The sequence below is a fragment of the Sciurus carolinensis genome, chromosome 13 (assembly GCF_902686445.1).
Source record: "Sciurus carolinensis chromosome 13, mSciCar1.2, whole genome shotgun sequence".
Classification (NCBI taxonomy): Eukaryota; Metazoa; Chordata; class Mammalia; order Rodentia; family Sciuridae; genus Sciurus; species Sciurus carolinensis.
This window is the reverse complement of record NC_062225.1, coordinates 40,671,130-40,684,965: the sequence shown is the minus strand read 5'-3', so window position 1 is coordinate 40,684,965 and position 13,836 is coordinate 40,671,130. Positions and strand designations below refer to the sequence as shown.

The following is a 13,836-nucleotide window of genomic DNA, read 5'->3' as shown; positions in this document are numbered from 1 at the left end:
TACCTAAAGTCAGAGAACACAGAATTAGCAAAAAGCAGGTAGAAGTTTAGAGACAGTAAACTTGATTAAGGTTACAACTGGTGAATGGTGTAATCAACACAGAAACCCAGATTTGTTCAACTCTGATGTCCATGACAAAGATGGCATCAGGCAATGAGGGACGTAGACCATATGAACATCTTTTTAGATAACCCTAATTTCATTTAGTGTACTCATTTCAAATGAAGGTAATTTGTAAAATGTATAACTAAAAGCTGATTTAATTGTATTTTACTTTTACTATAGACAAAACATTTAATGTAATTCTAATTAGCTTAATTACATCAAGTCATGTTGATGAAGTCTTTTACTCAAGGAGTTCTGCACCCAAATCAATAAAATGGAAGGCACAGACAGGAGCTGCAGGGAAATAGCACTTTCTCAGTCCCATAAAATCCACACCTGAAGCACTCCCAGTGATTTTAGTCATTACAAGAGAGTTGGAAAAATTCTAGAGAAAGTAAACTAAGAAATCTATAGCAGAATGTGAAGATTTTTAAGGAAGACATTCATAAATACTGTGCATAAAATATTAGGACTCTAGACTTAAGTCAGTCTCCTAGTTTATAAAACCAGAAGAGGCAGGGAGAGACAGAGAAAACCTAGACTTGTTCATTTTATCTCAGATTAGTAATTCTGAGAAATACTCTTTGGAAATCTAAAAGAATAACAGATTTAGAGGAAAATACAGAACATACCCATTTTACCCCAGATAAAACTTGAACTTAAAAAGGAAGTAGGCGCCCTTTTTTTCAAGTTATTAAAAAAAAAAAAAAAAACCAGAGAATTCTGTATTCAAAGTTCAGGTACAAACTGAAAATACACATAGGTGTTCACTTACAAGAATGAATGAAAAAACCATTGTCAGGAATAGAGTGGGGATTTTGTCCTCACCTCATAGCTTAACCTTTTTGGTGCTCCTGTCAGAGACAGGATACTGCAGTGAGAAGGCTGCTGCTCTATAGCCTTTCTTACATCTTCTCACCCCACTTGTCATTTGGCATCACAGGGCCTTATACAAAATAGGCATTTAACTAATGTTTGTTAAATGACTGACTGAAGTCTGAAGAGAGTAATTGGTAACACAACTTTCATAGTTACAAAATAATGAACAATAGGATGATACTAATGATAATAATGACAATAGTGAACAGTGATTTAGAGTTTATTGTATGTAAGTACTACTCTAGATGCATGTATTAACTCATTTATCTTTATTTACTTATTTTTCAAAAAATGAAACTATAGCACATAGAGGTTACTAATGCTTAAGTATAGAAAGCTAGGTAGTAGAATAGCTAGGATTTGAATCTGGAAGCCTGTGTTTTTAATCATTAGAGTATTCCAGTCAGCCTTGGAATTCTCTACTTATCCTCTAGCTCTCCTGCTTTTCAGGATTTCATTTCCTATGTAATTTCCTTTTTTGAGTATTTGAAAATAAATGATAGGTTTAAGAAAATATTCAGATTTTTCTCAGAACAGAAAAACTAATAATACTATTTTTCTTGCACTTAATTAAGATATATATATTTATTTTAAATTTACCTCCAGTTTTCCTTGAGTATAACCCAGGAGCAGAAGATTGGCTCTGTCCTTCTCTGAAGAAATTGGGGCCCAAGGCCAAGCATCATCACTGACCAGTGGCCACCAGCAAACAACTATATCCTGAACACAATTGATAGCTAGACGACGCTTTGCTGTCCGGTTTACTGGACCAGGTAATTCATAATAGGAAATCTAATGGTTAAAAAAAAAGCATACAAGAAACATTTCTTTTTAAAAGATGCAAAATCCTTGAAGTATTACTAAAATTAAAGCATCTGTAAATGTAGATACATGCAAGTAAATATGCATGTTAAACATGTGCTTAAGAAAGTGTCAGAATTTACCAAATTCTTTTGACACATATATAAAAAAGACATATGTTCAAATTCTCCCCATTTTTAGCAGAGGAAAGGAAAAGAAGAAATGTGAGTTAGGGAGGAATTGAATGTAGCAATTCCCCAATCAATACCAAAATGTACAGTCATGGTTGCTTGACAGCATCGACCTACACATAGGATTTAAGACTAGCTGTATTAAATGACAAGTTCAGTACTGCTGACCAAGAGTGTCGGACTACTGTTTAAGACATAACATGTTAACAATGACTGACAACAATAAAAGGAAAAACAACTTGAGGCAAATATCTCTTTAAAGAATATATGAGACATATACACATATATTCTGCATAAAAGGGATAAGCCACAGCATCATGCGTAAAAGTTTATGCAGCTTCTGAGAATTATGCTTCTCTTTCTTAGGAAGGATTTGTAGAATTTATTATTCAAACTATGTTATTTTGGAACATGGTTATTTGAAAACATAAGCACGGCACCATCTGGGTGACACATGCCAAGGAAATATAGATTGCACCGTATTTCTGCTTAAGGAATTAATGGAAGGTTGATAGCTTGGAAGAAAAAAAAAACTATCTTGCCATTGCTGGTCAGCAATAATCGAACCACTTTCTGGGGATTAAGCGCATGGCTAAGCCTACTGGACCAGACACTAGCAAAGGGCAGGGGGTCTTCTTATCAGAGAAATGCTTCTGGAGCCAGTCTCACTACATGACAGATTGCTTTCATATTCCTGTCTGCAAGGCAACAAAGGATGGCAGTAATGCGATAATGCCAGAGTGCAATGGGTGTTAAGAACCCGTTGCATTTATGTATTGTATTTAGTAAATAATCAGGCTCATCCAAATTGTGATCTCACCACTCAACCAAGGCCATTAAAATCAAGGTTAATGCTTTAATAATCCTCTGCTATTTTTTTTCAATATGGTCAAAAGGAACCCTTTTCTATTTGCATGGCCATAATATTATTGACCTCTTCATCCTCTGAATGCACATCAAAAGGAACTGAAATCAAAGTAATTACCAGTGTTGTTCTCTCATGGTAAACATTTAACTCCCTGCACCGTCCCTTCCATGTTAAATTGAATTGAATTTGAAAAATATAAACAGGAAAACTTGTTAAAGGTCAACAGTTTCAGGAATATTTACCCTGAAATTTTCTTTGCCAAAATTATTTCAATCTGAAATAATTACTTTTGGTATAGTCATAAAGAAAAGCAGAATTATAATACTCTCTATTATCACTTCCTTGCTTTAAAATCCAACTGGGCAATGACAAAACACAGATGCTTTTAAGTGCAAATTTCTATATTTAAGTTCTCAATATATTACTTTAACTTCTTACTTAAGGGAAATACGTCTCTGGAATTACTAAGTACTTACAAATACACACACATTCTATTTTGATGTCCAACTTGCCATGTAAGCATGTTTTTTACAAATTTCTAGACAAGGGAATAGAGTTAAAATGAGTAACTGGCATTTTCAGTTCACACATAAAGCAAGTCAATTATTTGAAATTTCACATTTCCTATGAGTATTAATGGTATTAGTATTCTACCACATTAAGGGGGTTAATAAACAAGTTTCTTAAAATATATTCCAATGGATAAATGGTGGTTTTGACTAATTATTCATATATTTATATTTTAAATATTAAACTGTGAAATGAAAATCATGGGCTTTCCAAAGGCAAAGAGATTACTTCTCTAATGTATAGAAATGATGTGGAGTATTAGTGTTCCTAATTTTCCAAATCTATAGGCAGAAAGAGTAAGCAAATTAATTGCCTTATTTAAGGTATAATAACCCCAAAACTAGGTCTATTTTCCACTTCTTTTCATAAGGAAAATTGATACCCTGATAGTTTTTCTCTGTTTTCATTACCAGGTAGCTATTTATCAGTTGAGAAGACTTCACCAAGCTATTCATCAAACCTAAGATGAAGGAATAATCATACAAAATTTACAATATAATAATCTTACATCATTAACACTTGAAATGTTTTGAGTTAATGCATACTGGTGCATTTTAAAGGCCAATATCACTAAGTACAAAATATTTCAAATATATCTACAGGTAGCTGTTTGGAAAATAACATACTTTTAAGAATGCTAAAAGGAATTATGTTTTTGACGAACCAAATATAATATGTATCACTGATTTCCAATTGAAGAAAATCAATATTATATAAAGTTTAATAGAACCACAAAATTGACAAAACCAGACTGTAATGAAAACTTTACCTCATATACTTTAGTCCATGTTAAAAAAATTATTAAATAAGAATAGATGCTTCTACTAAAAAAATCCCCATACTATTACCATGTAAACCATAATAAACAATAATCCCAAATGGCAAAAAGCTCAGTAAAATACAACTTTTCTAAAAATACACAAATTTCAGACACAGAACTGACTTTTAAAAATCTCTGTCCTTGCTATAAATACCCTACGTATGGCATAAGTGTGCATCTTTCTTAAGGAAGCTTTATATCAGCTATGTTCCCAGTGAACAGTGAACTGTCTCAAATCCACGTCACAGAGGCTGGATCAGTCTTGCAAACACAAGTCATTGCTGAAAAGAGGCCTTGAAATGAAACAGCCTGGAAAATGTATTAGATACCCATCCTAGCAGACAGTATGCCTTCCCAGCAGTTAAAATGTAATGTGAAAAAAATTTAAACACATCATTTAAAATAAAAAACTTGGCTTAACAGATGTAAAATCCTTGATAAGTCCTCTTTTGATGTGTTTTCTTGTATATTGTTGTTGTTGATGGTGGTGGTATTTTATGTTTTGTTTCTTCTGAAGTAGAAACCAGAGCAGGTATATGAGTTTTTAGGAGAAAATGAAGTTGGTGTATACTACTGCTGGCAAGAAAATCATTTTCAAAAGTGTAACTTGCCTTTCACTTTCATGAGTACTATTTATCTGCTCCAAATATGCCAATGTTAGACCTCCTTCCCCACAAAGAGTGAAAAAGAAAAGTTAGGATGTTCACTGTTCATAGTGAATAAATATTAATCCTACAGTAATTCTGGTTTTTCTGAAACCTTGAAAGGTTCAAAGAAAATAAAAATAACATCAATTCATGTAATACTCTAATTTGCCTTAAGAACTAATAATATGACTAGACACATTGATATCTCTACCTTGTAATCCAAGGCTGAGAGTTTTTCCAATCTTTTGTTTATATCAGGAGAATCCATCTTCTTGGAAAACTGAATAAAACATAGTTTGTTTGCACCAAAAATGATAAGATGATGAAGCTGTCTGTGAGAAGAGCTTAAAAAAAAGTTTGATAATACCAGTTAGAATAAAATTATAATGAATTAACAGATGTTTTTCACTGAAATACTACAACAAAATCTATTTTCAGAAGATAAATATAATTGAAATCACAAATGTCTCCTAAATATCATTCTAATGTTTTACAAGCATATTGAACATATTAGGAATGAATGATAACTGTCAATCTATTCATATGGATTTGGCATTTTCCCTTTTTTCTTATGACTATTTCAATATACACTGATGTTTGGAGATCACCCTAAACCAAGGTTAGAAAAGCATAAAAGAAAGACTATTTCATATCTGAATGTGATGGAAAAAAATTTATTTTCATTTGTGCTTAGACTCTAATTCTACGTTTATATGCACAAATGATCTAAAAATAAGTGGGCTGATTAGGGAATACTACCAATCAGTGTTTTCTACCAATCTCTTTTTTTAAATTTTTCACTAGTTATGCTTCTTTTAAGGGTTAACAACTTGAATGCAATATCCAGTATGTACATTAAATTAATATTTAATAATGAAGATTAGCAAAAATACATCTATAGCTTTATTTCTAAAGCACATGAATAGGTAGATAATTAATAGCAGGGTTACATAATAACCATTAATGGTATATGATATTACTATGATTAAAACATATAATGGGAATCTGAGGAATGTTTTGTTTTATTCCTAGCACAAAAAATATTGAATGTTTTAAAAATTTTTCTTCAATTCCACACCCTAGCCATTCAAGCAGTGACCAACAGTGTGTCTACACAATTACAGGAGAATCTGGAGAACTGCCAAGAAATCACATTGTTATCATGGTCCCATGAGAGTGTATTATTTTGGGTACAAATAAAAGAAACAAATGAAAAAAGATAACTCAGAAACATGAATAGTATTGGAAGTCTCCTTTTGATTCTTATAGAGGAGCATCAATATGACAAAATCATCACAGCCACAATTTCAACTGCAATGTCAAGGAAGGATTGTTTTATTAGAAAATGAAAATGGAACCTCTTCCATAGGGAAGCTTCCTTAGCACCATATTCCTACAAGGAAGGGAAAATGGCATGCTTACAATCCTACCCCAGCTCATTATCAGTAATGTTGCTAATTATAGCAATCCTGCAGAGTGCTTTTCGTTAAGGTGATGTGATTGTGTCTGATTTGTTCAGAGAGCACACAGTGGACAGAAGGTTTCTTTATTCTCACCTCTGCTCTCTCCTCTGGACTACATTTTCCTTTGATTATTCAATTTAAGATACTGACCATTTTAATCTTTCATGATAATACAAACTGTTTTTAGACCTCTTTACTTTGAATAAAATAATACAATCATAAAAAATTCAGCAAAGAAAATGAACATTGCAGTCAGAACCTGTGTTCAAATCTTAGCTCAGTTATTCTCTAGCTATATGAGCCTGGGGAGGTTACCGAGTAGCTCAACTTCTGGTTCCTTATCTATAAAAATGGAAATAACTATATCTTAGGTGGTTATTTTCTTGGATTAAATGATATAGATGGGTTGGCACCCAACACTGAACTTTTAGGTCCTAATAAATGTCAGTTAACCTTCCTATTCAATAAGTGGCTTAAAATCTTTTTCTTATGTGCTTTGCACCAATGATGGACTTGTGGTGCCATTTAACAGAACCAGATTTATCCAGTATTTTTGGTATTGATTTTTCTTTTTATTTGTGATGCTAGGGATTGAAGCCAAGGCGTCATGCATGCAACACAAACACTGTATCACTGAGCTACACTTCCAGCCCAGCACTGATTTTTAATACTTAGAATATATGGCCTCACATCTCCCAAAATACAGTATTCATAGGTTTTAGCAACAAAGAATCTTCCTATAAGAGCCAAAGCACTTATGATCTTTTTTTAACTGATAGCTGTGTAGAAATATTTGTGTTATTTACTCAAAATTCATTTGGATATGAAAATATTTGAAATGTCAGTAATAGAGGAATAATTTTGAAAGAATAAAAAAACTATTTTGAAAATAAGTTCTTTTTTTTTTTTAAGGGAAGAGTGGAAAATATTCAGAATATAAGTCTAACACTTAACAAGAAAAAAATTGATATTTAATATTAGTTGAAACTTGTATTGGTCCCAGGGGTTGTAAGTATGCTATTACAAGCAATTACTTGTTGTGTTTGCAAGTCCCCAGTGGTAATAATTAGTCCACCTGTTGACACACTATTTCTCCTGCCCCACTGTTAATGTAGGCAATTGATTTGCACATGGGGGTAATTACCATCACTGATGGTGTCTGAGATGAGCTTCCCCACCAGGCTTCTGTCAATCAACACTTTCTCCAGCTGCTGCCCAGAAAGACTTAGGGACACCAGCACACCTGAACCAAAGAGGAGCTAAAACCAAGCAAGGGGGAGAGAGGAAGGAAGACATATGGAGAATTAGAATCATAAAAATCTTTCTCCAAATGTACAACTTATACAGATATTTACATCATGAAATCATGAAGTTTTCTTCACTGAAAAACAGTCACAGACATTCTTAGTTAAAAAGAGACAGGTGGTTAAATGATGCAAAACACTAAGTGCATTGATTAAAGTTATATGCAGAAATCTAATTAGTGCATTAATCTTAATGCACTAGATTAATCTTCTAAATACATAATGTTCATGCAAAAATAACTACTTTGTCTTGCATTCATAAAATGTAGTATATTCTGTTAAAATATTTGAAAGGTGACTGTATCAGATACCAAAAGAATATTTCTTGAAGTTTGAACAGTCATTGCTACACATTACATATATAAGAGAAGCCTCCATTACAATATAAACAGTTAATGTTGACTTATTTGGAACTTAAACCCTATTTACTTCCAAAAATAAAGATCTTGTCAGTCTAACATATTAAAATGCATGTAAATCAAGGCAATTAAGTAGAATGCTAAATTCAAAAAATAATAACACCTACCATAAACAATTTCACAAGGAGAGAGTAATATAAAGCTTCCAGACTTTATCAATATCAGTGTTAAGCAATCACCCAACAAAAGATAATTCGATATCAAAATTATAAGTTTACACTGCTTCTTTCCATTTGTGGCAGCATAATTCATTCATCTCCAAATGTTTAAAACTTCTGAAAGGACTATGCATATGTGCTTGTTATCTACGAGATTTTGAAATATCAACATTGGAAGAAATTGTTTCACCTTTAAGGCAACAAACTCAAAGCTGATGAATCATGGAACAGCATATGGTATAAGAAGAAAAAAAAACCCCAATTGTCAGTAAACTAATCATGAACATGCTAGCCAAATGAAAACTATGATTTAAATAAAACAGGGGAATCCCCTACCCACCTAGGCATCGTGTCCTAGCTAGAGAAGATAATTCTGTGTTAAGACATATGTAACATGTGTGAAAGATGAGCAGCACCAGGGACCAGGGTCCTAGAAAGTCCACTATTCTACCACTGCCCAACAGATTTCAAGTGCATGAATCAGAAAAGAAACTGAAGGATTCCTTTATAAACAGTGTTAGAATCCTTGTCCTTGTCAACAGAAATCTTACTTGAATTAATGCACCATCCAATTTCACCTTAATGCTTCTACAGGGGCTGAGGGGACAGGGGAAGGAGACTTAGTCATCTTTATGAGTTTTGGAGACTAATAAGAGAAGGCACATTTGTTACAAGAATTTCAAAATATTTTACAAATTAATTAATCTCCACTGAATGACATTCAGCCCTGCATCATGTCTTGATGGCAAATGTTGACAGAACTCTATGGGAATTCCTCACAGCAAAACAGCATGTGGTCTTCACTTACCAAATTTTTCTTTCTCAGACAAGCAATTTTAGGATCATCTTTCATATCTAGCTCTCTCCCCACCCCACCCCCTTTTTTTTTCAGTACTGGGGATCAAATCCAGGGTCTCATGCATGCTAGGCAACTGCTCTATGATTGAGTTACACCTGTCCTTTTCTGTTAATTTTTATCCACTAAAACTTTGTATCTTATACTCTTAAGCGCTTTTTTTCCTAATTATTCATTGACTACTAGTTTCTTATGGACAATGGCTTGTCTATGTTTATCTTTGTATCACTAATAACTATAAGAATGGCAAGTACACAGGAGGTACTCAATAAATATTTGGAGAAAGAATCATATCTAACTCATAATTAGATAATTCATAGTTAGAAGAAAATCTGACTTAGTCTTCCACTTCCACATGACATGAACATTACTTCAAGTTTTCTTCAAGCATTCTTCAAGTACCTAGCCCAGAAATGAGTACTGCCAGTGACCAGTAGCTCACTACCTCACAGAAAAACTATGGTAGAAAACCATACCATGGGACCATTCCAATCAATTTAAAGATAATTAGTTTTTTTATTCAGCAAAAGCTGAATGTTGATTATATGCCCAGCATTAAATTTAATGGCTCAGAGACAATCAAATATAATCCTTAAAATAGGTTAAAAATGTAGAGACACAAATAAGTATGATAAAGTTGCTTCTGGTCCTATTATAGGAGCACATGGTGAGTAGCAAGGGGGAATTGAGAAGGTGGTGACTCTTGAGCTTGAAGTTAAGACTAAAGCTGCCTTCCAACTTAGCCCAAATTTTTCTTCAGTAACACCCTCTTCAAATAGTCAAAGCATGGTTGTGTTAGTCAATTTTTTGTCTCAGTGACAAAACACCTAAAATAAACAACTTAAAAGGAGGGAAGATTTATTTTGGCTCAGTTTCAGAAGTTTCAGTCCATGATCAGACAGTTCCATTGCTTGGGGCTCAAGGTAAGGTAGACCATCTTGATAGAAGGGTGTGGCTGAGGAAAGCTGTTCACCTCATGGCAGCAGGGAAATGGTGGCAGGGACTAGGGGGATAGAGACAAGAAATACCCTTCCAGGGTATGCCCCCAAGTGACTTACTTCCTCCAACTGGTCCTGCTGCCTACAGTTTATACCATTTCTCAATAATGCCACCAGTGATGAAACCCTCCATGAGTTAATCCATTAAGTCAGAGCCCTCATGATCATCACTTGCCCAAATCTCCATCTCTAAACACTGCTGCACTGAGGACTAAGTCTTCAATGCATGACCCTTTGGATGACATTCCAGATCCAAACTATAAAAAATGGTTAAAAGCACATCCTCTGAAATCAACACTGGTTCTCTATTTGTGTGACATTCAGAGAATGACTTAACCTCTCTGTACCATCAGAAAATAGACATAATAGTATCTACTACATAGCATGAAGATTAAATAACTTTTTACAAATAGCATTCTAAATTATTATTTACAATAATGCCTGGTACATAGCAAGAGTTTGCAATGATTATTGCTATTCAACCATTATTTGTATAATGTGTTTTCACTATACTGTTTGCCATCTCTAAAGACATTCTTTGTCTCTTTAAAAACTTTGTACATAGACTGGATTCAATATTAGATGTGGAACATCAGATTCCAGGTGAGTTCTAACTAATAAAAAGGACAACCTTTTGTTGCTTTTCTTATTGGCTATAATTTCATAAGGACACTGTCTTCAAGGTACCTGAAAGTTTCTTCAAAACTTTAGAATTTGTCCATATCTCTTGTTTCTTCTTCCTTGTTTTCTGCTCTTACCACCACTACCAAGAAAAGAACCCTTCTTTCCTCATAGAAACGGCTCTATTTATGAGCATGTGATATAGCAGTTATTTTTTTTTTTTTTTTGCAGTACTGGAGATTGAATCCAGGGTCTTATGCATACTAAGCAAGAGCATGTGATATTTTATAAAATAAATTGCAAAAGGTCATTTTTGTGGATGGAGAAGGAAAGTGAAACCTGTGGGAGAAGGAGAAAAAGGGAATCAACTAATTCTGGAAAAGATTCGAAGGGGAGGGTGTTATGGAGCAGTAAGAAGCATGCATACATCATAAAGAGAAGCCATCTACATGTGGGCACTACTTGAGCACTGTGGGTCCTGAACACTCCTTCAGAATCCCTCAAAGTCTAAGTGCAGTCATTTATTCATACATTAATTTATTCACCTACAAATATATATTTAGCATAGTGTGTGAGCCAGGCACTGTTCTGAGTGCTAAGGATAGAGCAGTGAACAAAAGAGACAATGCCCTTGCCTTCCCAGTCCTCATGGAGCTTGCATTTGAGTGTGGATGCAAATAATGTAGTGTCAGATAATGATAAGAACTATGAAGGAAAAACATGGCAAGTTCAGAATTTTAGGATGCTATTTTAAACAGAATGACTAATTAAAGAAATAAAATAGCCTCCTTGAGGAAATGACATTTGAGTACAGATCCAAAAAAGAGAAAGAACAAACCATATAAATATTTAGAGAAAGGGAGTTCAAGGCAAACAGCAAATGCAAAAACTTAGGTTTGGGACTGGGGATCTAGCTCAGTTGGTAGAGTGCTGGCCTTGCAAGCACAAGGTCCTGGGTTCAATCCCCAACACCAAAAAAAAAAAAAAAAATTAGGTTTGAGTGTATCTGAGTTGTCTGAAGAAAACCAGGCCAGTGCCCCTGGAGGGGAATGAGGGAGAGAAATATTCACAGAGGACCAAAACAGAAACATAGTCAAGGGTCAAATTAGATTGAACCTTGTTGATGAGAAGTTAGTGGGGTATACACAGCAGAGAATTATGATCTAATTTATGTTTTAAAGAGGTGTAAGAAAAGAGACCATTAAAAGGCTACTGCAGGGCTGGGGTTGTGGTTCAGTGATAGAGTGCTTACCTAGCCCATATGAAGCACTGGGTTCCATCCTCAGCACCACATAAATAAATAAATAAAATTAAATTATTTTAAAAAAGAAGAAACATTTATTAAAAAAAAGAAAAGGTTACTGCAATGGTCTAGGCAAAAGAAGATGATGGCTTGAGCCAGAATAGTAATGCTGGAGGAAAGGATATGTGGACATATTTGAGATATATTTTAAAAAGCATCCACTAGAACTTGCTAAAGGGTTGAATGAGGCACATAAGAGAAAGATTCAAGGTTTTTGGTCTCAGCAACCAGGTGAAATAAGGAATGCTACAGGAGGGAAAAAATTCCGATTATAGGAAATTAAGTGTTTGTTTTTGGACATATTAAGTTTAAAGTGTCTATGGAAATAAGTGGAATATCCAGTAGAAAATCAGAAATGAGTCTGAGGTTTTATTGGGGTGGGAACTGGATATGTATATTTGAGAGTCACCAACAATAGAAAGGTAGTATTTAAAGTCATGGAAATGGACAAGCTTTTCTTAAAAAATGAGTTGAGAGAGAGAGAGAGAAAGAGAGAGAAAGAGAGAGAGATCCAACTCTGGGATATCCCAAATTTAGGTGTATTATAGGACCAGTTTATCCCTCTTACTGAAACTGAATTTGGGCACTCATTATAATAAAGGTTATGTCCACCATTTCAGATGTCTCTAAGTGTCCTGTGGTTAGAGGCATCCCTGACACCAGATTTTAGAATATGAAAAAATAAATTAATAAGCTAATTAATGCATTTTATAAAACAGCCTGTGGGGAAGCATGATGTTTCCAAGTTCTGGTGCCAAGGACACTCCTGGAGGTAGTAAAGGAGATAAGTAGAGATAGGAAAAAAGTAGTCTGAAACTCAGAATTTTCCAGCCCAAACAGGAAAGTGCTAGTCTCATTTCTGCCTGTTTTTCCAAGCCCTCCAAAAAGGAAAGGGCCTGTGTGAGATTTTTTGGGACAAGAAGGATGATGGAAACCAAGGTAGTATCCTATTCCATGGCAAGGGGTTTCAGGATTCTGAAAGCTCAGAAAAAAAAAAAAAAGAGCAGGCTAAGTGGAAAAGGGAGACACCTCTAAAGTAGATATGAGTTTGAGAAGAGCCCTGAGGATGAAAGGATGAGAAGGCCAGTGGGATTTCCCAACACTGTCTCAATTTGAATGATGTTCTTTATGCAGGAGACAACTAAGCAGAATAGGAACAGACACTTCTCCTTTTCTCTGATATCCCTCCAGGCAGGAAGTACCTTTCTTATTACTCCTGTTCTGACCATATCTCTTTCTGTTGCCTGTATCATTTGCTCCTTCTCATTTTCTTCAATGAGCTTATACCAGAAAGGGGTGTTTTCTCTTTAAAAAACTCAGAAATGATTCTAAGGATCTTTGGATGGCCCTTCAAATTGGTTTCTCTTGTTTAAGTTAGAGTCTACTGTACTTAGAGAAAGTACTTAATTGGAATTAAACTGATACTTTGAGAAGAAAGAGAAAATTACATCAGATTACATCATTAATCAAAACAAAGTATAAATAACAACAAAAATCTCAGTTTCATCCACTCAGTAGGTCAAAAACTATGTGAGTGCCTTCTGTATACCAGATATACAGATGGAAATCTGATGATGGACAAGGCAGAAACAAATTGGTAGAATACAGAAGATCTGATCTTAAAGAGAAGTGGAGGTTTTAGTTAGGATAGAGGACTGCTTCTAAGAAGAGGTAGCTTAGAACCCATGAAGAAAAGTAGTATACCACACGTGGTCTCAAATATTGACAAAGTGGTACAAGTAATTGTGAATAAGTTTTTACAATAGTGATCACTAGTGACCACTGAATTCAATATTTTCACTAGTTAAGAAAGCTCCCTCCAAATTCATGTGA

At 34.4% G+C, this 13,836-nt stretch overlaps 1 protein-coding gene across 1 annotated transcript in view; it reads right to left on the bottom strand.

The window, feature by feature from the left end:
- The window catches only part of Wdpcp (WD repeat containing planar cell polarity effector), a 374,171-nt gene that overhangs the window by 260,629 nt on the left and 99,706 nt on the right, over positions 1-13,836 (bottom strand). The window contains 4 exon segments of the mRNA XM_047522166.1: positions 1,585-1,776; positions 5,093-5,184; positions 5,187-5,225; positions 7,489-7,603. Coding sequence (XP_047378122.1) covers positions 1,585-1,776; positions 5,093-5,184; positions 5,187-5,225; positions 7,489-7,603 — 438 coding nt within the window.